The sequence below is a fragment of the Salvia hispanica genome, chromosome 1 (genome assembly GCF_029641045.1).
Source record: "Salvia hispanica isolate PSC_SH4W2 chromosome 1, Shi_PSC_v1, whole genome shotgun sequence".
NCBI lineage: Eukaryota > Viridiplantae > Streptophyta > Magnoliopsida > Lamiales > Lamiaceae > Salvia > Salvia hispanica.
Genome location: NC_142692.1, coordinates 63,955,222 through 63,982,699, shown reverse-complemented (window position 1 = coordinate 63,982,699; position 27,478 = coordinate 63,955,222). Strand labels below are relative to the sequence as shown.

The 27,478-nt window shown below is 36.5% G+C and overlaps 1 protein-coding gene, 6 non-coding genes and 2 pseudogenes across 7 annotated transcripts; 6 read left to right on the top strand and 3 right to left on the bottom strand.

The window, feature by feature from the left end:
* Nucleotides 1-2,678: 2,678 nt before the first annotated feature.
* LOC148934372 (small nucleolar RNA snoR114) lies at nucleotides 2,679-2,768 on the top strand. The gene has a single exon (XR_016134829.1). It is a non-coding gene; the product is annotated as a small nucleolar RNA snoR114 (small nucleolar RNA).
* Nucleotides 2,769-3,381: 613 nt separating this feature from the next.
* Nucleotides 3,382-3,541, bottom strand: LOC148934371 (U2 spliceosomal RNA; annotated as a pseudogene).
* Nucleotides 3,542-13,810: 10,269 nt separating this feature from the next.
* Nucleotides 13,811-13,881, top strand: TRNAG-GCC (transfer RNA glycine (anticodon GCC)). The gene has a single exon. It is a non-coding gene; the product is annotated as a tRNA-Gly (tRNA).
* Nucleotides 13,882-13,899: 18 nt separating this feature from the next.
* On the top strand, nucleotides 13,900-13,988 carry LOC125185800 (small nucleolar RNA snoR114). The gene has a single exon (XR_007170297.1). It is a non-coding gene; the product is annotated as a small nucleolar RNA snoR114 (small nucleolar RNA).
* Nucleotides 13,989-15,115: 1,127 nt separating this feature from the next.
* LOC148934370 (small nucleolar RNA U3) lies at nucleotides 15,116-15,335 on the top strand. Its single transcript, XR_016134781.1, has one exon. It is a non-coding gene; the product is annotated as a small nucleolar RNA U3 (small nucleolar RNA).
* Nucleotides 15,336-15,703: 368 nt separating this feature from the next.
* Nucleotides 15,704-15,884, bottom strand: LOC125185848 (U2 spliceosomal RNA; annotated as a pseudogene).
* Nucleotides 15,885-16,843: 959 nt separating this feature from the next.
* Nucleotides 16,844-21,504, top strand: LOC148934369 (putative pectinesterase/pectinesterase inhibitor 46). The gene is made up of 4 exons (XM_089062285.1): nucleotides 16,844-17,099; nucleotides 17,361-18,023; nucleotides 21,227-21,302; nucleotides 21,459-21,504. The coding sequence occupies exons 1-4, from the start codon at nucleotides 16,844-16,846 to the stop codon at nucleotides 21,502-21,504; spliced, it is 1,041 nt and encodes a 346-aa protein (XP_088918411.1).
* A 3,798-nt stretch (nucleotides 21,505-25,302) lies between these two features.
* LOC125185841 (U2 spliceosomal RNA) lies at nucleotides 25,303-25,498 on the top strand. The gene has a single exon (XR_007170329.1). It is a non-coding gene; the product is annotated as a U2 spliceosomal RNA (small nuclear RNA).
* A 1,716-nt stretch (nucleotides 25,499-27,214) lies between these two features.
* LOC125185832 (U2 spliceosomal RNA) lies at nucleotides 27,215-27,410 on the bottom strand. Its single transcript, XR_007170321.1, has one exon. It is a non-coding gene; the product is annotated as a U2 spliceosomal RNA (small nuclear RNA).
* Between the last annotated feature and the right edge of the window lie 68 nt (nucleotides 27,411-27,478).

Sequence of the window (27,478 nt, the reverse complement as noted above, 5' to 3'; positions counted from 1 at the left end):
CACAACTGTTTCATCTTAGCTGCTGAGAATCTTGACGGCGTAGAGACATTCTTGGGGCAGCCTTGGCACAACTACTCCACCGTCGTGATAATGGAGAGCCAACTAGGAAGCTTCATTGATCCCCGGGGATGGCGAGCTTGGGAAGGAAGCGATCCTCGTCTAGGTGTTCCCGATACTATATTGTATGTCGAGTACAATAATGTCGGCCAGGGTGCTGTGACTACAAAGAGAGTTCACTGGGAAGGGCTTAAAGTTGAAAACAGTCTGGAGTATGCAAGGAGCTACACGGTTGGATCCTTCCTTGGTGGAGGCGATTGGCTTCCGTCAACAGGTGTTGCTTTCGAGGCAGATTTGTACTCCTTTCATCCCAATAATGAGGCGTATTCCTTTTTAAGATGTTCTGGCTTAAGCGTGGCATTTTCTTTTTTGGCAATAACTAACTCCATCTTTTTTTTACTCTATCCTCTTATCTTTTATAGTAGTTTATTTTCTCCCTTGCTTTATTCTACCTTTTATTCTTTTATTATAATTTAATTCACTTAGCACCACTATCTAAATTCATGCATCAAAATAGAAATATCTCACTTAGCTGGGACAGATATAGTAATATATACAACTACTCAACTTCAGTAGTTAATTATAGGGCAAATTGCCAAAAAAATCAAGAAGTTTAGTCAAATTTTGGTCAATCCTTCAACTTTCATAAATGACCAATTATATCATAACTTTGTCATTTTTCTTACTTGGCCCATGACGAAATTTGTTAGCGTACTAAGTGTCTAAATTTATTTACGTAACATGTACATGTGTAAAAATTAAAGGCGTGACTGACTAAGTATATTAAAGGATGTCATTTAAGTAGTTGAACAGTTTGTCCACATAGCATTTTTCATCTTTCACATCATACATAATTTATCTCGAATATGAGATTATGGGACACTTGAAAAATGTCAAAGTTCAGATATAATCGATCATTTTTTAGAATTATGGAATCGAACATAATTCGACCAAAGTTGATGATTTTTCTTGAACGAATGATGATCTTTGCAAAGTAAAAAAGAATTGCTTAATTGAGTGCCAAAATGTGAAGGTAATTACAAAACCACTAGCAAAATTTGTGAGAGTCATAAAAATGAAGTGCAAGAAAAATGAATAAATTGATATTCCACGTCGAAAATATACTAATGAAATGTTGGAGAGATGTCGTGAATTGTCGTATTAAAGGAAAGAGTAAAGGCCAAAACCGGTCCTGAACATATGTCCATTTTATGATTTTGGTCAAATACTTTATCTTTTAAATTTTTGCATCCTGAAAAATTCCAACTCGGATCACAATTGGTCATACACTAACAATTCCGCCAATTTTTAAACGGTTTTAACTCATTTTTGATGGTTTTAACAGTCCCAATTGGGTTAAAACCGTTTAAAAATTGGTCAAAATCGAGTTAAACCGTTTAAAAACTGACGGAATTGTTAATGTAGGACCAATTGTGATCCGAGTTGAAATGTTCAGGATGCAAAACTTCAAAAGATAAAGTATATGACTAAAATCATAAAATGGGCATATGTTCAGACCAGTTATGTCATTTAATCTAAAGGAAATTAAAGACCACATATTTCATAAGGGTCATTGGTTGATCTAGCCTAGATTGGAAACCTCTGTTGCATTAAGTGGAAGTGCATGTCTAAGATCGACCCAAATGGTCAAGCATATGTCATGATTAATTCAGTCCTATTTTTTACTAGAGTTGATATTTCTTAGTTGATTTTTAAAAAAATTACAGTGAAGGAATTAAGAGAACTTTAAAACTCTTTAATGATGGTATTTTGATGTATTAAAGACAAGAGTTATACGTTAAACGAAAAAATAGAGGAAAAGAGCAGTATTTGAGTCATTTTGCTAGATTATCATAAACTATGTGATAATGTGTGTTCGTCGATTCAACATGACTTTCTTTAATCATTAGTTATTAGAGCATTAACAACGCATTAGTCACGAACTATTTCTGTGGTTGTATTGCTAAGTGAGGAAGGGGGCACCATTGCACCTTTGTGTTAAACTATTTATTTACGTGTGACACTTATTCAATATTACTATGGGATCGGACAATGTGGATTCCTAGTGTTGTTTGTGTTGGAATCTATGCCGGTCAATTGACTTTGACCAATTATAATTTCAATGAGACATTTAATTTTGTGAAATTAAATGATATAGCGTCGATCTACATTCGGAGTAAATGACCGTGGTATATTTATTTTCTCAAATCCGATTCCCGGTGAGTTAGAAATAATGGATTAAAGTTGTGCAAAATTGCAAACTAATGAGCTATGAGAGAAACTATGAGATTAATTAAGAGAGTTAATTATCCCACAGTTGAAGTTACAACTTATTAAACAAGTATTTAAAGAAGGATTATTACAAGTAATAATTATAGTGGACTAAGATGGCTGTAGAGCGCACACGTGCACACGCGCGCGCCACCGCTGGCCCTGCTGCGAGCCGCAACACCTCATCTGTATGACGCGGTAAAGCCAACGTGGCTGACATGTGACAGTCAACGCCGTGAATGAACCTAGACGCGTCTGTATGACGCGGTAAAGCCAACGTGGCTGACATGTGATAGTCAACGTCGTGAATGAATGGGTTCGATTCCCAGCTGGTGCATTAAATTTGTGGATTGCGGTGATGAGTTATCTGCGCCATCAGCGATGGGTTGGGTCTATTGCGCCTTCTGATATCAGAAGATAAATCTGGTGCATCTGAGCAATTAATTTTTTTATTCTTTTTTATTTTAAAATGGCTTCAGTCAAGTGTTTATTATTTTAAAATAGCTATGACATTTTTACAAGACTCACGCTCTGCCACTTTGATGTAGGGGCAATTTTATTCGTGGCTCGTGGGGTTTTAGATTTAATTGCTTATTTTGCTATCTTGTTACTTATACTCTATTCTTACCCATCTTACTTATATATTAAGTTTGGAAATTAAATATATCATCTTATAGATAGATGACACAGTGATAGATGACTCATGCAAACCTTCACTTTTGCCTCACAAGTTTGCATCTCAGCTGACTCAACTCATGGCATTAACCAGGATGTAAGAAGCAAACCAAGTTATTGACGACGGAATATCTGCCGGATGAATTATGGGTCTTAGAATGCTTCGTTTTTTTAAAGACTGGCCTCTATTGCATTTCTCATAAATCTCTATATTTGTTGAATGGGAAAATTGTGTGAAGAACTTGGATCAGACAAAAGATGTCCTTCAAATAGATAATTGATTGAAAACATAGAGGATTAGAATATTTATAGATGCTTTGTATAACCAACAATAAAATTGCAAGCATACAAAAACACAAAATTTAAACTGAGACTTGGGTGGGGTACGCCAGGCCATGGAAGTAGTGCAACACCAAGGCGACGCACGAGAGCCAAAGCAGCAAGCTGCCATTGCAGACTCTCCCCCTCAAAAAACAAAACTAATGTTATTTCTTATTTCTTGTACTATCATACATCAAAGCCAAGCACAAGACTCTTTATTCTCATCACTTCAATCATTGTGTGATGACATACTTTACTCTGAAGCCTGTTTACATAACTTTTCCCCTCTTCTTGATTCCAAAAATAGCTATGACCTTCAGATTATTTACAACATTTCTGTTCAAATGTCGAAAAATGAGGTTTTTCGAGTCTTGCAAGATTTTTCCCAAAACGATGGAAAAGATATAATCTTGCTATCACCACATGAAACTTGTCGCGATTTTCTTACCATGGCGCTTGACAATCTTAACATGTCAGTACCTACTGATAATAGTGTTGCATTAGCACGGACCAGAACCAACTTTAGAACATGGCTGAGAGCTACAATAGCCGACCTGCAGACGTGCTTAGTTGCCTTTGAGCGGACACAAGATGCGATAAGGAAGAGGATAGCCGCTAATCTGGAGAGATCAACTCAGCTTGTAAGCACTAGTCTAGGCATCATAACCAAGATTGATGTTTACATGAACTTTCTGAAAATCCATTTACTCGAATATATTTAAACGACACAAAAACATTGCAGAATACAAAGCAGGGGTTGCAGCCTGATGCTGTTGTGGCAACAGATGGCACGGGCAACTACCTGACCATAAACGAGGTGATCAACGCTGATCTACCTTGAAAATGTGTTGGTTGGAATGAACTAGTGGAACATCTTAATGTACGGGGATGGCATGGACAGGACCATTGTTTCCGCCAGTCTCAGCAATGCCACGGGAGCAACGATCGTGCAATCTGCTACCTGTGGTGAGTACTCCCTCCGTCCACCATTACTTGACTCGGATTTTAGAAATGCAATGGAAAGTAGATGGAAAAAGTGAGGAGGTGGGTCATACTTTCATATATTAGTTTTATAAGAGCATCCGCAATGGCGGATGTCCCGTCGGACGTCGGACCGGCGTGCCCGACGTCCGTGCGGGATGTCCGCCATTAGACAATCGACCGACGGACGCAGACATGCGCTGAGGACACCGGAGTTCCGCGGATTTCCGACGACGTCCGTCGGGACGTGATTTTTAATTTTTTTTTAAAATCACTTTATATATACGGCTTGTTGAACTTCATTTCATTCGCACCACTTGTTTTAACGAGTTTCTCTCTCTCTATGTTTCTTTTAGTATATCCAAAATGGCCAGTGATAGTGGTAGTGGTGCAGGTGGTACTGGTGGCGGTGCTGATGACGTACGCCGACGAATTAAAGAACAATTGCGGCCTAGATAAATCGCGTGTTACAAGCTGCCAGCAGTAGCAGCCGGCGGTACCTCGACCCATCCATCGTCGAGCTATAGTCCCCCGGGACCACATCGCTGCACACCGTCGGTTGTATGAGGACTACTTCGCACCAGAATCGTGGTTTGGGGAGAACATGTTCCGGCGACATTTTAGGATGCGTCGTCCTCTATTTCTGCGTATTGTGGGCACTTTAGAGCGTCGATACGATTATTTCAGGATGAGGGAGGTTGCGGTTGGTAAACCCGACCACACGTTGTGAGGGCGTTAGGGAGATATTCGGGGGTATCTTCAGAAGTCTACCCCAGAAGATGAAGGGGTTGACAGCGGAAGCGCAAGCATAAATCGATTACATAATAATCCGGATCTATTTAGCAGATTATTTAGACAATTTCTATTCGCGTAATTATCACATGTATCATGCCCATAACTCAAATAAATCATGCTTTAAATTAATCAAAACCTAAAACACGCCTTTCTACGGTTTAGCTATTATACCTTGATGATTCTCCAAAGAATTGAAAATAGCTAGCGCCTTCTCCACGTGAAGATCTTTAGCACAAAATCACGGATCTTCTGTCTGGTTCCCGGACTGTAAACTGATATGAGGATGGACAGATCTCACTAGTATACTAGGACTTAAATAAAGAAGACTGAAATTCTTTCCCATCGAAGGAGAAAAATCGTCCCTCTTCAATGTAGAGAGGGGGACGAAATTTTTTAATAAAAACAAGTGTATTTTCTGTCTCCTTTATTCTCCTATTTATATTAAGTCACATATTGGGCCCAGACAGGGATCTATGGAAAGTTTTGGATATGGGCTCCTGCAATTAGCTTTTTACTAATTAAATTAAATCCAATTTAATATAAGCTTATAATTGGAATATTACGAGCAACCACTACAGAAGTAATACTGCACTCCCCATCCAAATCCGAAATTATAAGTACTTCGGGTTTCCATTGCTTGGTATTTATTTTTCGCGCTTAAGATAGAAACATCCATTAATTAATTATTGTCTACTATGGACTTAATTAATTAATATCTTATTTATTCCAAGAGTGGATTCAACAAGAAATTCTTATTTATTATTCATAGAGTAATCAAACTCGAACTAGCTAGGTTCCGAATAATAAAACCTTATTTCAAGCTCCTCTTGAGGATGTTATCAAACGAGACTCACCTCGCGCACGATTCAACATAATAGCAATCCTAGCACCGCTAGATATTAATCACCACTACCCAATATACCAGGCTTATTGGGTTGCGAAAAACCCTCACCATTTGGTAAGTCAAAGTAGTGCATAATCAATACCGTATGCTCAATGCTAACGTACATTGTTTAAGAAACAATAATTTACAAGACCTCGTCTTTCAGTTGATAGCACAAAAACTGTCTCGCTTTAAATCCATTCAGTGCTATACCATACCAACGTCATCTTATTTCAGTAAGGCTTAGAAATAATCAGTCTGACATTGCAAACTTTCACGATAAGTAGTCTAAGCCTATCTAGGTTGTGAAATTCTTCTTTTTCTTTGTTCAGAACTGACCGTGTTACCTTAAAGTGAACGACGCCCACAACCGGTCTACTAAAACAAAGACTTAAACTTTGTTAAGTTACTTATACATTTAAACATGTAAAAAACATCCATTAAATGTAAAACTTAACAACATTATGACAAAAATAATCTGTTTATTCCTTTGGAAAATAAAATAAGAGTTTTAACAGTATTCAATCACTCGAAAGGTGATTTCTAGTATACAAACTCTAACAGAAGATTGCCAGGCTCTGATGGATATGCACGAGAGTTAGCACGGGTTTCCGAGAATGTTGGACAATATAGATTGTATGCATTGGAAGTGGAAGAACTGCCCCACTGCCTGGAAAGGGGTGTACATTACTGGTTTCAAGGACAAGAATCCCACGATGATCCTTGTGTTAGGATTGGTATACTGAAAAGCATATTTCGAGCTTGTTGCACGGATAGAATTACTTGTATACAATAAACTCTACAATCCACTTTTAACCCAAGGCGAGAAGAAGTAATTTTATTGCATTGATGTTTGCTTGTACATTTATAAGATGTTTCTCAAACATTTAAATGTATAAGAAGCAAATAAGTCTGATTCTTCTGCATATTAGACTAGTCGTGAACGATGTTCACAGAAGGTGATGCAGTCGGTCCTTTATAGAAGAGAAATAGAATTTCACAACCTAGATAGGCTTTGGCTACCTATCGTGAAAGGTTGCAGTGTCAGTCTGCATGTTTCCTTACCTTAGGAAATAAACGACACAGGTGTGGTATAGCACTGAAGGATCTAGCAGTTGAGATAAGTCTTTCTTGCTATTTATTGAAAGACGAGGTCTCAGTGATTGTTATTTTTAATCATTGTTGATATAACATTGATCATACGATATTGATTATGCACTACTTTGATTTATCAAATGGTGCAGATTTTTCGCAATCCAAGAATCCTGATATCTTGGGTAGTGGTGATCAATGTCTAGAGGTGCTAGGCAACGACGCCAAAAACTTGACTAAACTACCCGAAGTGTACGGGGTTATCGTAGCAAACAGCAAGCAAGAGTATATCGTATCCCACAGAGACAATTTAGTGTAAACCTAAGTACCACGAACAAATTTCAACCACTATCCAGGCGATCGAAATTTTGGGTTTGAAACTAACACTACTAAAAGCATATAAAATCAGAGATTAAAACAAGACACTTAAACAAGGAAGCAATTAAGCAAGCTGCAGAAAATGATGGAGGAATATGAAGAATTCAAGGATCCAATGCACAACTCATAGCCTAACCCAATTGAAATTAAATTACCATTTGAAGTCTATAGAATTGTTGAATCAATCACAGATATGAATTTAACCCTTTCCCAAGGTGAGAAATCCACAGATTAAGTGTAACAATCGAAGTCCCCTTCTAATTCTTAGACTTAACTCCCAAAAGATTGATTAGATTAAAGATCCTACTCAGAATCTCAACTCTCCCGAGTTTTATTGAATAAAGGAGTGGATTATTCCTCTTTCAAGATTAAATATTTCACCTCCCGATTACTCTAAGGAACCCTAACATTACCAATTGGTGATCAAACAATTGACAGGAAAAAGCACAGGAATAAACCAAACAATCACAAGAGCTAGATAAAACGAAATCAATTGGATTAAAACTATGAATCAATGCATCTTCACCAAGAATTCTGCATAAAAGAAGTTTAGCTACTCATATTCATGGAAGAAAACATGATACGGAGTACAATTGGTGGAGGAATTGAAGCTTGAATCTTCAATCTTCTTCCAAGAGCGCTTGAGAGAGATGGTTTTTGTGTTTCACGGCGGTAGAGAATCACTAGAGTTGCCCTAGCTTTTCTTTCTTATTCCCCTCTTCCAAAAATCGCGTTTCACAAAAGAAAATCGCCAGAAATACGTACCCGGCCGAGTGGGACTCTTTCGGTACTCTCTGGAGTCGCGCAGGCCAAATTGCGCCACCCGACCGGGTACAATTGTTGTACTGTAAAATCACCCGGTCGGGTGGGACTTCTTCCGAGCTCTCTGGACTCTCCAAGGCTTTTCAACACCACCCGGCCAGGTGGCTTTTCTGCACAAAACCTCATCCGGTCGGGTGAGACCCTGTTTCACCCAATTTTTGCTTATTTTGCCTAAAACACTCAACAAACACGTGAGCTCCAAAACAAATAGTAATTGGCTGGAAATAACCATTTTGAGCACAAAAACTCAACAATTAAGCATATCAACACACCAATCATGACACTAAAATACGAGTTTGTCAATCGTGTGCTGGGAGAGTCCAGTTTGATAATATCCTCAAGAGGTGTTCGAAAAAGGTTTTATTATTCAGAAACCCGGCCGGTTGGAATTTATTCCAGAATAATAAATAAAGATTTTGAACTAGACAACTCTTGGAAAAAGATATTAATTAATTAAAGTCAAATAGCAGACTTAAATTAATTAATGGATATTTATATCTTAAACACGAGAAATAATAAATTAAAGAGGTAAAGCCTAGATTACTCGTAATTTGGGATTGGACGGGCAGTCAATATTATTTTAATGTAGTGGCTGATAATAATATTCTGTCGAACTTGTATTAAATTGGGGCTTAATTTAATTAGTAAAAGTCCAACAAGTTTGGCCCAAGTCCAACCTCCATGGATCCCTAATTTAGCCCATCATAACTCTATATAATGGAGACTAAATAGAAGACCAATTTAATGATTTTTTAAGCTTAAAATTTCGTGCCCCTCTCTGCAGAGGAGACGAAAATTTTCATTCCCTTCTGGTGGGAATTTTGTCTTCTATTTAGTCAAGCCCTTTTCGAAACTGACAAGCTTTGCCCACCAAAAGGTCATTATCTGAGTTTGGGATACAAATTAGAAGATTTGTGGTCGAGTACGAAGATCTTCATGTGGAGAAGGAGCAAGCAATCGTCGATTCTTTGGAGAATCAGATCGGCAACCCTAATCCGTAGAATATCATGAATTGGGGTTTAATTCCTTAAAGCATAATTAATGTGCGTTCTTGTATGCAATTTTGATTGTTTAACATGTGGTTAAATAGATCTGGATGCATGATTTATTTGTTTATGCATGACTTCCGTTGTGCAAGGGGCACCAATCCCCAACACCTTGAAGCGGCAACTGACTACCGGCTGTGGATTTGGCATGCGTACTTTGGAGTAGCCGGGTCGAACAACAACATCAAACGTCCTCCAGTCATCGCCCGCTTTCAACGAGCAGTGCATGGGCGTTGGTCCGACCGTCAATTTCGTCACCTATGGCAACCAGCACAATATGAACTATTATTTGGCGGATGGGATATACCATATGTGGCCCGTATTCGTGAAGACGATCAGGTGCAAAATAGAAGAAAAGAAGATCTATTTTGCGAGTCATCAGGAGGCAGCGCGCAAAGATATGGAGAGGGCATTTGGTGTGCTCCAGGCTCGATGGGCGGCAGTGGAGGGTCCATCACGACTTCGATATATTGACAGCATCGCTGATGTCATGTACGTTGCATTATCATGCACAACATAATTGTCGAAGATAAAGGTTCAACACTGACTGATTGGGCCATTGATGATGTTGATGATGTCGGTCCAAGCCACGGCGTGGCCACCACCAATTTACGTATGGGGGTACCCATGGAGAGGCCGATCGGGTCCGTGCATTTGCGGACATGCGCCAACGACAAGCTCATATTCGACTCCAAAACGATATAATTTAAGAGCTATGGACGCGGAGGGGTCGTCGTTGATATTTATAATGTAATTTGTTTAGTGTTTTTTTTTAAATGTACTTTTTTATTTATTTTTTTAATGAAATTATCATTGCACTTTCTCCGTCCGTATTCGTGTCGAAATTTAAATTCCATAAATTATTAAATTCTGTAAATTGTTTAATTTGGTGAATTTGTGAATTTTTATTTTTGTGATGTCCGCCGGGATGTCCGCCATTGTGCAGTGGGACGTCCTTATGACGCGGCGGGAGGTGTTTTTGGGATGTCCGTCGGGACATCCGCACCACTGTGGATGCTCTATTAAAATGTGAGTGAAATAAAGTTAGCGAAACGTTGAGGTCAATTACCAATTAATCATGGAAAGATGAAAATGGAAAATCAAATCTGCTTTCACTTCGCCTTACATCATGATGTACAGTGTAGCTATACAAGGTTTTGGGTTTATAGCAATGGACATGGGGTTCAAGAACACAGCCAGTCCGGAAAAGGATCAAGCCGTGGCATTGTTTTCAGTCTCTGATAGATCTGTATTTTATCCGATGCATGGTGGATGGATATCAAGACACTATGTTCGCGCACTCCCATCGCCAGTTCTACCGAGAGTGCGACATATATGGGACAATGGACTTCATATTCGGAGACGCATCTATAGTTATCCAAAACAACAACATATACCTCAAGAGAGGGATCTCCAACGCCAACATCATAACTGCGCAAGGAAAACAAATCCCTCAGTCTATATCAGGTATATCCATACACAACTGTTTCATCTTAGCTGCCGAGAATCTTGACGGCGTGGAGAAATTCTTGGGGCGGCCTTGGCAGAACTACTCCACTATCGTGATAATGGAGAGCCAACTAGGAAGCTTCATCAATCCCCGGGGACGGCGAGCTTGGGGAGGAAGTGATCCTAGTCAAGGTGTTCCTGGTACTATACTATATGTCAAGTACAATAATGCTGGCCCGGGTACTGTGACTACAAAGAGAGTTCACTGGGAAGGGCTTAAAGTTGAAAATAGTCTGGAGTATGCAAGAAGCTACATGGTTGGATCCTTCCTTGGCGGAGGCCATTGGCTTCCGTCAACAGGTGTTGCGTTGAGGCAGATTTGTATTCCTTTCATCCCAATAGTGAGGCGTATTCCTTTTTTAGTTGTTTTGGCCTATACGTGGCATTTTCTTTTTTGGCAATAATTAACTCTCTCTCTCTTTTTTACTTTATCCGCTTGTCTCTCATACTTATTCTATTTTATTCTCATTTTCTATTTTCTATTTTTTATTTTCTACTTTATTCTCTCTCATACGGGTATAATTTACTTCACTAAACACCACTATCTATATTCATGTGTCAAAATAGTAATGTCTCATTTAGGTTGGACCGATATAGTAATATACATTTACTCTACTTCAGTAGTTAATTATAGGACAAATTGCCAAAAAAAAAATCATCAAGTTTGGCCAATCCTGCAACTTTCATAAATGACCAATTATATACTTCATCAGTCTTTGAAAAATAGTCTCATTTTGTCAGTTTGAGATATCCAAAAAAAAATGGTCTAAATTCAAAAGTGGAAACTTTCTCTCACACTCTCTCTTACTTTTTCTCCTTATCTCTCTTTCTTTTTCTCCCATCTCTCATACTTTACTTACTTTTTCTCATCATCTTTGCTTTATCAATTTATAATTAAAATTTGTGCCGTCCACAAATGAGATTATTTTTTTTGCATGGAGAGAGTAATAATTTTTGCATTTTTCTTAATGGCCCATGACGAAATTTTTTGGCATGCTACGTGAATAAATTTATTGACGTGAAGCATACATGTGTAAAAATTAAAAAACGTGACTGACTAAGTAGTTGAATAGTTTGTCCACAAAGTATTTTTCGTTTGCCACATTATACATAATTTCTCTCAAATATGAGATTATGAGACACTTAAGAAAAATGTCAAAACTATGATCTAATCGGACATTTATAAAGTTATGGAATTGACCAAAATTCAACCAAAGTTGATGATTTGTTCTGGATCGGAGGATGTTCTTTGCAAAGTAGAAAAGAATTACTGGGTGCCAAAATGCGAAGGTAATTACAAAACAGTAGCGAAATTTACGTGAGTTGTAAAAATGAAGTGCAAGAAAAATGAATCAATTGATCTTCCACGTTGAAAATATACGAATGAAATGTCGGAAAGATGTTGTATAATGTATTAATGGAAATTAAAGACCACACATTTCCATACTTACTGGATAGGGGGGTCATTGGTTTATGTAGCATAGGTTGGCAACTTCCGTTGCACTAACCGGAGTGCATGTCTAACATCGGCCCAAGTGGTCGAGCATATGCCATAATTTGTGATAGAGAGGTCATGCATTTGCGAATCCCTTACCTGGTCAAGTATAAATTAATTCAGGCATATGTATTATATTCACAGTATTAATATCATTTTTAAAATACGGGGGCTGTATCGAGAAAAACGTTGGCTATATGCAAAATTATCACCAGAATTTTGCCTTAGGCGACATTGGGTCAGATTGCACCGGAGAGTGAGGTTTAGTTTACACATCTAGTCATAACTAAATTTGATTGTACTATAAACTTAGGGCTCGTTTGGTAGCTATGTCATGTTTCGACTAGACATGATACCGTTATGATAGTAATCATAGTTTCGATTAGTTAATTTACATATATTGGGTGTTTGGTAGATTAAGATAATTGTGAGTTATCTTATTGTAGTGTTTGGTACAATAAGTCACAAGTAAGGATTAAAATTATGATTGTCAAAATTATCCTCATTAGTTTAAGTTAATTACTAAACTATCATCATTTTACCCTAATTATTCCTATAAAATCGTTTTGTTTAAAATTAACATCTTTTCAAGCTAAACTCCTTACAAAAATTAGCATCTTTATATCAAAAAACTTATATTTATTTTGGTATTCTATTTTTGTGAGCATTAATAATTTTGGACAAATTTTATGAATAATCAATTATTAGTTTGGACAAATTCTATATGAAAATATTTTATCAAGTACCAAATTTTATATGTTCAATTTTTTTGAAGTTTAAAGCGTTTGTGGATTGAACAACATCGTATATTTATGTTCAAAACAAAAGCAATTGCCTTCAAGTATTACGTAATTATAAGTATAATATAATGTAAATAAAGTAATATAATGAGAATATAATACGATTTAATGTAAAGTAATATAACGAGAACATAAAGTAATATAATGAGAATATTATAATATAATATAATGTAAATAAAATAACAAAGTAATATAATTAGAACAACAAATTGACATCAACAAAATTCTTAATATGATTAATAGGAAAATGACGTCCTTCAATACAACAACTAAGTAAAATTGATGGGTTAGAAATTTTGATGGGTAAAATTGTATTTTGTTAACTTAACTAGGCTTCCATGATAAATAACATAGGATTTTGGGTAGTTACAAATATGACTAAAACATAAGATTTTCAGTGGGCTTTGTGCGGGCCGGAAATAAAACACGGGCTACTATGTTTGGTAACATAACTACCAAACACATAAATAAACCAGATTAATCTCTTATGTAGGCGAAACATAGCTACGAAACGGCCCCTTACTTTCTAATTTGGAAAAGAGAACCTAACTAAAGGAAACTTACCATGATTTTACTAGCTAACTATTACCAACAAAGCTAGCTGCAATATAAATTCAGGTAAAGATTGACAAAATTATGCAAGCATATGTACAAATTGTAATCACTAGAAGTATCAATTCAAGAAGCACCAGTGGTCTAGTGGTAGAATAGTACCCTGCCACGGTACAGACCCGGGTTCGATTCCCGGCTGGTGCATTTAATTTAATTTGTGGGTTGCGGTGACGAGTCATCTGCGCCATCAGCGATGGTTGGGTCCATTGCGCCTTCTGATTTCAGAAGATAAATCCGGTGCATCTGAGCAACAATTTTTTTATTCTCTTTTATTTTAAAACAAGAACTTGCTTCAATCTAGTGTAGAAATTTTTAAAAAAAGGTACTTGAACATAGTTTAATTGCTTTGTTTGCTATTTGTTACTTATAGTCTATTCTTACCCATCTTGCTTATATATCAAGTCTTAGAACATGGAAATAGTGTAAAAATGGAGTGTTTGGAAATTAAATATCTCATCTTATAGATATCATAACTTTACTCTTTAGTATTGGATGACACAGAGATGACTCATGCAAACCTTCACTTTTGCCTCACAAGTTTGCATCTCAGCTGACTCAACTCATGGCATTAACCAAGCAAAATGTGTAAGCAAACCAATTTATTGGAGTCCTAATGTTTTCTAAATAAAATAGTATACCAAAATATAATTTAGGATTGAGTTGTGAGATTATTTTAGTTGAAGAGGGTTGCCTATGACTAATTATCATGTGATTATCCAACTAAGATAATCAAGGATTGAGTTGTATGATTCAATCTCATGAACCAAACACAATACATATTTAATCCTGAGATATAATCTTGACTACCGAATAGCCCCTAAAAGGACTATAGATATTGGATTACCAAAACCATTTTTACCTGACCACCAATACCAAATTATTCCGCCTTCTTCCAAAATCAGACACATTAATCTCTAAACACATATGCCTCCATATATTAAACTAACACGTGTTTTAGCAAGGAATAATTGCTTTGACATATCTAGTGAATAACCTTAATGCATCATTCAGAAAAGTAGATTGTCTAACAACTTTTGAATATTATATTAAAACACAATGTTCATAGAACGTTTTTAGAATTCACTCAATTTCGGACAAGTCTTGTTGGGCCTGGGCTATTATAAGCTAATCCTATCGGATTAGACCGGAGTTATTCGATTTAGCATATCTTCCACCGAAATTTTGCATCGGGTTGTAGGATTATTTGGGCCCATCAATCCATAAAGAGAGGTGTTGGGCTTGGGTAGAGATAGATATATATGAAATGTGTTTTGTGGTTGTAGCTTTCCACTTCAATAATATCAGTAAAACCCATCCCACATCGAATTCTTGAAGATTAAACTGCAGATACATATATGGATGGCTTAGTGAAGCAGGCACGACCTTACTTGAACAGGATCTGTTCTATAGGCTCGTACCTCTGTATCCTTGATTTCTAAGGAGACAGGAAACCACGTCTGGTGGATGAACCGTGGCTGCCTGGCTAGAGCGTGATTAACAGCGCCCCGGGTCAGGTTTCTGGCCCATGGTGCAGTAGATGATCGTTCTTGGCTCGATTCCGGCCCTGTCAGGATGGCTGGGCAGCTGTCTGACAGACTCTAAACCTTTTTGTTTTTTGATGCAGCTAATAAGTATGATAGTTATGTGAGGTATGACATTTGATAACAGTTGTGAGTATGTGTGGAAAAGAAGGTGTACATGGAGGAAGTTTGGGGGTTGTTGGAGTTAATGTGTTCCTTGGAAATGTTTGTGCTGCTATAAGAGCTGTGGCCTTTGATGAGCACATGGTCAACCCTTCCAAAATATTTGGCATCAGATTAAGTGTTTGTCCCAGCTACTGAATATTCTTGAAAAGACTGTTCTTCTTTGAAGGATATGCATATGTTGAAAGAGAATGTAAATGAGCAAAGCATCTATTTACTCGAGGGTTATCGGCACTAAAATACACTGACTTATAGTGCATTTGCTGATATATAGTAAGACTTAAATAGTGATACTATTACACCCAAGCAGCAAGCTGCCATTGCAGACACTTCCCCTCAAAAAATAGATTTAATATCGTGTGAGTCAATGACTCACATATCAAATATTAGACTGATAAGAACAGATTCTACACCTGATCTTAGCCAAAAGGCCGAGAAAGGTATTACCTTACCACTACCTCAACTTCTTCTTTTATTCTCCAACTCCCTTTTAACATGTACCTTAAAACCAACGATGTGGGACAATTTATTTCAACAGCCAACCCACAGAATAAACAACATAAATCAGTTTTTATGATTGATTGTGCATTTCTATTAAAATCAAAACATATTAATCACTCCATGCTAGTGTTAAAATTAGAATATTCTGATCTTGCTATAATCATTATTAGAATATCTCGTTTATTATGTGTAAAATAAATTATGTATTTAAGTGTTGTAACTCGAATAATATGTCATCAACAAATCAACAAATAAATTAAAAACAATCAGCCATCGTGGCTATTCTTTACTTGAAAACAAAACTAATGTTATTTCTTATTTCTTGTGCTATCATACATCAAAGCCAAGCACAAGACTCTTTATTCTCATCACTTCAATCATTGTGTGATGACATACTTTACTCTGAAGCCTGTTTAGATAACCTTTCCCCTCTGCTTGACTCCAAAAATAGCTATGACCTTCAGATCATTTATAACATTTCTATCCAAATGTCAAAAAATGAGGTTTTTCGAGTCTTGCAAGATTTTTCCCAGAATGATGGAAAAGATATAATCTTGCTATCGACACATGAAACTTGTCGCGATTTTCTTTCCATGGCGCTTCACAATCTTAACATGTCGGTACCCACTGATAACAATGTTGCAATGGCGCAAACTAGAACCAACTTTAGAACATGGCTGAGCGCTACAATAGCCGACCTGCAAACGTGCTTAGATGCCTTTGAGCGGACACCAGATGCGATAGGGAAGACGATAGCCGCTAATCTGGAGTGATCAATTCAGCTTGTTAGCACTAGTCTAGGCATCATAACAAAGATTGATGTTTACATGAACTTTCATGAAAAACCGTTGACTCAAATATATTTAAACGACACACAGACATTGTAGAATACAAAGCAGGGGATGCAGCCTGATGCTGTCGTGGCAGCAGATGGCTCGGGGAACTACTGGACCATAAACGAGGCGATCAACGCTGCGCCCTCAAGGAGTAACGAGAGATTTGTCATTTACGTGAAGGAAGGGATCTACCTTGAAAATGTGTTGGTTGGAATGAACAAGTGGAACATCTTAATGTACGGCGATGGCATGGACAAGACCATTGTTTCCGCCAGTCTCAGCAATGCCACGGGATCTACGATCATGCAATCTGCTACCTTTGGTAAGTACTTCCTATGTCCACTATTACTTGACTCTGATTTTAAGAAATATAATGAAAAGTAGATAGAAAAAGTTGGGAGGTGGGCTCCACTTTTATATATTAAATTTATAATAAATTGTGATTGAAATAAAGTTAGTGGAACGTTGAGGTCTGTTACCAAATATAGTAAAAAAAATTAATTGGATAATTAATCATGGACAAACAAAAATGGCAAATCGAATCTGCTTTCACTTCGCCTTACATCTTAATGTATGGTGCCAGCTGTACAAGGTTTTGGTTTCATAGCCATGGACATGGGGTTCGAGAACACAGCCGGTCCGGAAAAGGATCAAGCCGTGGCATTGTTTTCAGCATCTGATAGATCTGTATTCTACCGATGCATGGTGGACGGATACCAAGACACTCTGTTCGCGCACTCCCATCGCCAGTTCTACCGAGAGTGCGACATATACGGAACAGTGGACTTCATATTCGGAGACGCGGCTGTTGTCATCCAAAACAGCAACATATACCTCAAGAGAGGGATCTCCAACACCAACATCATAACTGCGCAAGGAAAACAAATCCCCCTGTCCATATCAGGTATATCCATACACAACTGTGTCATCTTAGCTGCTGAGAATCTTGACGGCATAGAGACATTCTTGGGGCGGCCTTGGCACAACTACTCCACCGTCGTGATAATGGAGAGCCAACTAGGAAGCTTCATCGATCCCCGGGGATCGCGAGCTTGGGGAGGAAGCGATCCTCGTCTAGGTGTTCCCGATACTATATTGTATGTCGAGTACAATAATGTCGGCCCGGGTGCTGTGACTACAAAGAGAGTTCAGTGGGAAGGGCTTAAAGTTGAAAACAGTCTGGAGTATGCAAGAAGCTACACGGTTGGATCCTTCCTTGGCGGAGGCGATTGGCTTCCGTCAACAGGTGTTGCTTTCGAGGCGGATTTGTACTCCTTTCATCCCAATAATGAGGCGTATTCTTTTTTAAGATGTTCTACCTTAAGCGTGACATTTTCTTTTCTGGCAATAATTAACTCCATCTTTTTTTTTTTTACTTTATCCTCTTATATTTTATAGTTTATTTTCTCCTTTTCTTTATTCTACTTTTTTCTCTTTTATGCACAACTTAATATATTTTTAAAATACTCCCTCCGTCCCAAGATAAGTGACCACAAACTTTTCGGCACGAGATTTAAGGAAATAGGGTTTTGTTAGTAAAGTGAAAAGTGAATAGAGTAAGATAGTTAATAAAATAGAGAGAAAAAGTAAGAGCGAGAGAGTATCCAAAAAGGAAATGAGTCACTTATCTTGGGACGTCCCAAAAAGGAATATGAGTCACTTATCTTGGGACGGAGGGAGTATTAATTTTCAATTTTAAATTAATTAAACAAAATTACAATCAATATCAACATTGAACCATATGAGTAACAATTTCAGTTATATACGAATAAAAAATCTATACAAATCAACATTGAAGCATAATAAATAAATCACATAATATAATGTTTAAATATTAAATCATATATAATTAATTAAATGAAAAGGAACGAAAATATAATTAAAAAGAACAAAATTAGTCAACCAAAAGAAATTGAGGAAGCCTTGAAATCACTGAGCATAGTGTGAAATGGTTCCATGACATCATGCTTTTCTCCTAAGATAAGGCCAAAAATAGTATGTTTGAGTTCTATAAGATAAGGGCTCGTCTGGTAGGCTTGAATAGCCTTGAAAATGCACTGTTCACAGCTGGTAACCAGCGTTTGGTAGCTCCAAAATGAATTTGCCGACCCGGTACAATCTTCCGGGTTTCCACCCCACACATACTACTATCAGCACACTCCTCACACTCCTGTCAACCGTTTCACGGACTTGGGCAGGTATTAGTTTCCCGATTGTGCTGAAACAGCTGTGAAAGCCCATTCTACCCTTAGGAATTCTCCAATCATCATTGACCAAGAATTAGGGGAATCGAACATGGCAAGAATAAAAATCCCAACTTGCATTCGAAACCCAATCGGAATTAAAATTAGAGCTGAAATCACGCACCTCAAATCGAAGAGGGTGAACCTGAAGACAAGGTAGAGCACCGGCGGATATGGCGGCGGCGATTACGAGGAGCGCGAGTGTGGAGAGGGTGAAGCAGCGGCGTCGACAGCAGCTTCTCCCGCACTTTCCGCGGCGTGTGAAGGCTTCGAATTTCCTGGCATTCTCCGGCGGCGGATAGCGGTGGCTCTTTCTTGAGTGAGGAGTAATTGGGAGTGAAGAACGGTAAATTGGAAGTAATTAAAAAGAGGGGTAGTTTAGGCATGGGCTTTTTGGTTTCAGCCCTTCCTCATTTCAACCAAACGACGGAAATGGGCTAAACATTTTACTTGGGTTCAACCAAACAACCTACAATTTAGTCCATAAACTCATGAAAGTCCATTTACCATAAACTCATGTTAATTATTTTCTTCACTACCAGACGAGCCCTAAGTAGGTATGTGTGGATATCCAGCCTTTAAATAAATTATTTATAGGCTAAAATATTATGTACGTAATCTTTGATGTAGCTGCAAAATTTAGAATCACATACCCACAAAATTATGATCAACAAAAAAGGAATGCAAAGCCTTTAAATCTACACAAATTCAACCGAAATTCAAGGCGAAAACTCACTTGCAATTGTAGTTCATCCTTTCCCCCTTTTTCCCACTCAATCACTTGCCTCTACAAATCGAGTATGTGTGTATTCATGTATTAGAGCACAATTTCTGAGAACTCATCTGTAACTAAAAAATGTTAATGGAAATTCGCCAAATATAAAATTAAAAAAAAAAAAAAAATCTTAAATCTCAATAACTTAATTTTTATTTTATGCCAGCATATTAGTCGTTAATTATACATTATAAAACCTCCCACTCATTATAAAACCTCCCACTCACTTTCCTTTTTAATTTTAAATTAAATGACATTCTTTTCACATCTATATAACTGACGCCTATTAAGTTGAATAAATATATTCAAACAAATTTTTAATTAAAATATAATATCTATACAATATATAAAAGAGAGTTTTGAGGGTATTTAGGGAAATATTCATATTATTATTTAAATAAATACGGTTATTTGTGGTTAGATTAGTGGGTAATTATTTAAAGTTAGTGGAGAGTTATTTAAAGTTAATAGGGAGTTAATGAGTGGTTATTATCCATAGTAATTCGGTCTAAGAAAATTGCTCTATCGACAAAGAATGCTGCCAATGAAGATTTTCAGGTTTTTCTGAGAATGTTACCCCAATGATTAATTCCTGTTGAATTGCTTTTACGGTTTTACCTGGTCGACTTTTTTGATTGTGATCTCTTATAAGTACGATAGCAGTTATATTTCTCCATTCTGTAATGTTTAGACTGTGATTGTTTTGTTTTGTGATTCTTGGTGATATAATTGAAATTTCCCAGTAGAGATTTCAAGTGTGTGAACATCATGACATGTGGAATATGCTTGGTAACCTGAATCATCTCTCTCAGTTGGAACTGTTATAGACTATTTTAAAAAAGTTTTTTTCTTATCATGAAAATGTTGTTCATTAGTTTTCTTATGGACATGGGTGCTTTTATCATGAAAATGATGTTCAATAGTTTTCTAATTAGAGCTTTTTGTTAGATTTTGATCATTTAAATGGTGTGTCATATAGTCTCCTATCCTGGCTACTCTTGGCCTATCATTTAGACACTGCGTAAAAAATGATGCAATATAGAGACACATTGCTGCTTCCTTGGTTTTTGCTTAATTAGAAATCATGTTTGTTAGGTGTTCAGTGATTTCTCAGTCTTTCTCCTTAACCATTTAAGGATGCAATTTTATTTGTCCATGCCGATTGCCACTTTTCAGGTGTTTATGGATTGTTATCATTCCACTGTGATGATTTAGGTTACTATATTTTGCATTTTGTAAATTTGACAGAGGATGATACAAACATAGCATCAGAAGTTAAAGTACCTATTTGAATGGCATTTCTCATGTGAGTTTTTCATTTTATAACTTCTTTCTATTTTTTGAGTTACCATCTTAGGCTCGAAATAAATAACAGGCTATAAGTTTTTATAATGCGTGAATATAGTTACAAATCTGATTTTTCATTGGCAGGTAGTACAAAGGATTACAAAGTTCTCATAGATCAGTTTCATCATGTTTCTGTTGCTTTTTTGGAGCTTGGAAAATGGTATTTTTTTAACTAGCCATTTTTTATGTAATGTTAAAAGAACAGATTTCTCATGTTACTATTCTGGTAGTTGAAGCTAATTTCCCCATAACTGCTTAAGAAAAGATCTGCTTCTTATGCTGTTGCATGGATGGTAATTACTGCTCTCATTTGCAGTCAAGAGGCAATTGAGAATATTACCATGAGAATGGGTGAAGGATAGGCAAAATTTATATGCAAGGAGGTAGAAATATCATGATAGCATGGTTTCTCAGCTATTTTGTCATGATTGTGAAGTTATTTGTTACCTTGCCTTTGTGCCACATCGATCTCATGAAATCTAGAAATGAAAACGGTCTACCATACCACCAAAAAATTCTAATACAAGGAATTGTTATAGAATTTGTCTTCCTATTCCAATTTAATGTTTATACATTATATTATGTGATTTGTTTCAAATTTATTATGCTTCAATGTTGATTTATATAGATTTTTGATTCTCATATAACTAAATATTGTTACTCATATTGTTCATTGTTAATATTGATTCTAATTTTGTTTAATTAATTTAAAATTAAAAATATCTGATTTATTCCAAATTTATTATGCCAAATTTATTATGTGTTAATGTTGATTTGTATAGATTTGTGATTCTCATATAACTAAAATTGTTACTCATATTGTTCATTGTTAATATTGATTCTAATTTTATTTAATTAATTTAAAATTTTATATTAAAAATATACCAATCTGTGCATAGCACAGGTGTGATAAGTTTAATATAAAATGACAGTTTTGGAAATCAAAACTCTCCATTTATATATTGTATAGATTTAATTCACTAAACACCACTATCTAAATTCATGTGTTAAAATAGAAATATCTCACTTAGGCTTAGGACAAATATAGTAATATACAACTACTCAACTTCAGTAGTTAATTATAGGGCAAATTGTCAAATAAATTAAGAAGTTTAGTCAAGTTTTGGTCAATCCTGCAACTATCATAAATGATCAATTATATCATAACTTTGTCATTTTTCTTACTTGGCCTATGACAAAAAATTTTAGCGTACTACGTGTCTAAATTTATTTACGTAACATGTACATGTGTAAAAATTAAAGGCATGACTGACTAAGTATATTAAAGGATGTCATTTAAGTAGTTGAACAGTTTGTCCACATAGCATTTTTCATTTTTCACGTCATACATAATTTATCTCGAATATGAGATTATGGGACACTTATGTAAAATGTCAAAGTTCAGATATAATCGATAATTTTTTAGAATTATGGAATCGAACATAATTCGACCAAAGTTGATGATTTTTCTTGAACGAATGATGATCTTTGCAAAGTAAAAAAGAATTGCTTAATTGAGTGCCAAAATGTGAAGGTAATTACAAAACCACTAGCAAAATTTGTCAGAGTCATAAAAATGAAGTGCAAGAAAAATGAATGAATTGATATTCCTCGTCGAAAATATACTAATGAAATGTTGGAGAGATGTCGTGAATTGTCGTATTACAGGAAAGAGTAAAAGCCAAAACTGGTCCTGAACATAGTCCATTTTATGATTTTGGTCCTATACTTTAAAAACCATCAAAATTTGGTTAAAACCGTTTAAAAATTGACGTAATTGTTAGTGTATGACCAATTGTGATCCGAGTTAGAATTTTCAGGATGCAAAAATTCAAAAGATAAAATATAGGACCAAATTCATAAAATAGGCATATGTTCAGGACAAGTTATGACATTTAATCTAAAGGAAATTAAAGACCACATATTTCATTAGGGTCATTGGTTGATCTGGCCTAGATTGGAAACCTCTGTTGCATTAAGCGGAGTGCATGTCTAAGATCGGCCCAAGTGGTCAAGCATATGTCATGATTAATTCAGTCCTATTTTTTACTAGAGTTGATATTTCTTAGTTGATTTTTTAAAAAATTACAGTGAAGGAATTAAGAGAACTTGAAAACTCTTTAATGATGGTATTTTGATGTATTAAAGACGAGAGTTATACGTTAAACGAAAAAATAGAGGAAAAGAGCAGTATTTTGAGTCATTTTGCTAGATTATCGTAAACCATGTGATAATGTGTGTTCGTCGATTCAACATGACTTTCTTTAATCATTAGTTATTAGAGCATTAACAACGCATTAGTCACGAACTATTTCTGTGGTTGTATTGCTAAGTGAGGAAGGGGGCACCATTGCACCTTTGTGTTAAACTATTTATTTACGTGTGACACTTATTCAATATTACTATGGAACCCGACAATGTGGATTCCTAGTGTTGTTTGTGTTGGAATCTATGCCGGTCAGTGGACTTTGACCGATTATAATTTCAACGAGACATTTAATTTTGTGAAACTAAATGATAGCGTCGATCTATGCGGAGTAGATGACTGTGGTATATTCATTTTCTCACATCTGATTCCCGGTGAGTGAGAAATAATGGATTAAAGTTGTGCAAAATTGCAAACTAATAAGCTATGAGAGAAGCTATGAGATTAATTAAGAGACTTAATTATCCTACATTGGAAGTTACAACCTTATTAAACAAGTATTTAATAAGAAGGATTATTACATGTAATAATTATATTGGACTAAGGAGCCCACACGCGCTCACATGCGCGCGCCGCCGCCCGCCCCGCCGCGTCTGTATGATGCGGTAAAGCCAACGTGGCTGACACGTGATAGTCCACGTCGTGAATGAACCTAGACGCGTCTAGATTCATCCTCTCAACTCCAGCTCTCGTAACGCCTTGTAATCGGCGGTTACGATCTAGCAACTTTTCACGGTTTATTTGTTTCGATTTGTTCAAGTTGCAAGACTAGGTACGTATTGGTTGAGCAGTGGAGGTCGGGTATGGATGGCGGTGTGGTGCATCCATTGACTGCTCTGCAGGTTGTCAGGACGACATTAGAAGAGGTAGAGTGTAGGTAGAATTCTTTTTTTTAATTCTAATTTTCTTCTTCAAATATATTTATAATTCACGTTTACTTTCATTCCAAATCATTCCCAACTCACTTCTTTCAACAATCACAATTTCAACTTCGAACCAGATATGCAAGCAAGATTCAACAATTTTTGCTATAAGGCCATAAGATCAATTAAATATTTCCTTCTTATTTGGAAAAGAGAAACTAACTATTCGTCAATATATTTAATTAATACTCGATGATTATAACAAGCTTGATTATTGTAGTACTAGCAACAAGGCTATCTACCATATTAACTTAGACAAAATTATATGGTATGAACAAATTGCAATCACTTGAAGTCTTAAAACAAGAAGCACCAGTGGTCTAGTGGTAGAATAGTACCGTGCCACGAACCCCCGCTGGTGCATATTAATCAATATATTCGTCAAGTGTATTTTATTTTAAAATAGCTATGACATGTTTACAAGACTGACGCTCTACCACTTAGATATAGGGGCAATTTTATTCGTGGCTCGTGGGGTTTTAGATTTAATTGCTTAGTTTGCTATCTTGTTACTTATACTCTATTCTTACCCATCTTGCTTATATATCAAGTTTGGAAATTAAATATATCATCTTATAGATAGATGACACAGTGATAGATGACTCATGCAAACCTTCACTTTTGCCTCATAAGTTTGCATCTCAGCTGACTCAACTCATGGCATTAACCAGGATGTAAGAAGCAAACCAAGTTATTGGAGTCCTAATCACCTAAAAGGACTATAGATATTGGATTACGAAAACCATTTTTACCCGACCACCAATACCAAATTATTCTGCCTTCTTCCAAAATCAGACACATTAATCTCTAAACTTGCTTCATAATCCCTAATTTGTTGTTAATGTGGATTGTGGTGCTGTTAGAGTAAATGCAGTTAGAATGACATTACACTTGGGATGTCATAATTTCTGGCAGGGCCTAACAATATGCATGAATAGCAAAGTCGATTACTATTTCCCATATCGGAGACTTTAATGTAGATTTCATACACACATTCCAATAAAACAAGAATCATATTGTAGGTATTAATCATACCTTTCTCGGCCTTCTGGCTAAGATCAAGTGTAGCTTCTGTTCTTATCACTTTAATATCTGATATGTGAGTCATTGACTCACACAATATTAAATTTATTTTTTGAGGGGGAGAGTCTGTAACTGCAGCTTGCTGCTGGGGCTCTCAAGGGTCGCCTTGATGTTGCACTACTGCCATGGCCTGGCGCGCACCCCACCCAATTCTTAGATTAAATTTTTTGTTTTCATTTCATTCAATTGTATATAGCTTGGAGGAAGATCTAAACTAAGAAAATGGAAAAAGAGGCTAAAAGCCTAAAACCATACTAGTACTTCCAGAAATCAATTTAAACTTCTTTGCTCTCGTATACAAAAAGAAATCTAGAGAAAAAGCAAAGTCATACCAAATCAGCTTAAGAAAATATGAAACACAAAAAACGGTTATAGCTTGCAACTGAACTCCATATGATATTATTAAGAGGCAAAGGATTTAATCCCAACTGGTATAATTCATGAGGGAACGAAAATTACTTCGACATTTCTCGAATTATGCGTTGTGCATGGGTCATGCTAATCTTATCTCCTCTCTATGTAACATTCCAATTATACAACTGCGTTGTGGTAGAGGTTTTAAACTTTTGATATGATTGCAACATTACGAAAATGATTGGTTTTTAGTCATTGAATATAACATTTATTAGATCAGAACTATGCCTTCCTGTGTTCTTGGACAACTAACTTGCAACTTGATCAAAGTATCTATATTAACTTATCAAACATATCCATGACATCATGATGTGAATCCGGATATTCACAATCATAGGATGCAACGGCATCGAGGGCCATGGGTTGATTGGGGTCCGAAAAGAAGGTGGAGATATGGCAAGGAGCCAAGCCGGATGCGGAGGTCTGACTCAAATCAGAATTTTCCTATTAAGATGGTGTCCAAATGCTCTTCTAAGACCACCATTGTTTTCATCGTCAAAATAGCTTCGCGTGAGTACCTTACACGCTTCAATCGGAGCCCGGACGAGGAAGTTATGGTCGTTTTACAAAAGCCGCGCAGTCCAACAAGCAAAACGCCCGACCACAGAGAATTTGCCCGGTCTGGAGAAGCAAAATGCCCGACCCGGGCGTTTTGTGCGATTTGCGAATTTTGCTCATTTTTCCTCTTTTGTTTTGCACTTTTAACCTCTAGTATAAATACCCATGTCTAGGGTTTTTGTTATCAGCTTTTGAATATTTGTAAGAGACAATTTCTCCATATTTAAGAGCTCACCTTCTTCATCTTTTGAAGACTTATCAAATTTCTTCGGGTTGCATTCGATCTTTTGCCGGGCTAAGGTTGATTGTAAAGGTATGCTTGCTAGTTCTTGTGTTGCTAGTTTGTGGAGCCATTAGGTGTTTGTGTGAAAGTGCCTTTGGGATTTCTTTCTTGTTCTTCACCTAAATCATAACACTAATCCATCCTCTATCCTTTTATCCTTTTTTTCTTGTTCCATTTCTTGGTTTATCTAGTTTATTTGTTGGGTTTATTTACAAGAATAAGTCCGGGGCAAATTCATGAGTCTTCAATCTATAAGATTCACATTACATCACACATTGGTTAAACACATTTAATGAAGTCTTGACATACCACATGGCACATACCGACATGTTTTAACTTTTAAGTACCAAGTTGCTGGTGACTTAAGATTGATGCAAACTAGTAGTAATATCTAGGACAAGATAACAAACAAACCTGCAATATGAGAATAGATGGCCATGTATGACTTAAAATTCTTCAGAGTGGTTGTAGTAAAAGCATTTCTAAACTTATAACAAAGAAACACCATTTATGTGAAACTGTAATGTTTACTACCTTTAAACAGGTTACGTTCAAGTGCAGATTTGCTGATATATAGAAAGACTAAAATTTTGACTGAGGATTGGGTGGGGTGCGCCTGGCCATGGAAGTAGTGCAACGCCAAGGCGACGCTTAAGAGCCCCAGCAGCAAGCTGCCGTGACGGACTCTCCCCCTCAAAAAATAAATTTAATATCATGTGAGTCGATGACTCACATATCAGATATTAAACTGATAAGAACAGATACTACACTTGATCTTAGCCAAAAGGCCGAGAAAGGTATGCATTTTCACTACCTCAACTTCTTATTTTATTTCCAACTATCTTTTCATTTGTAGCTTAAACCCAACG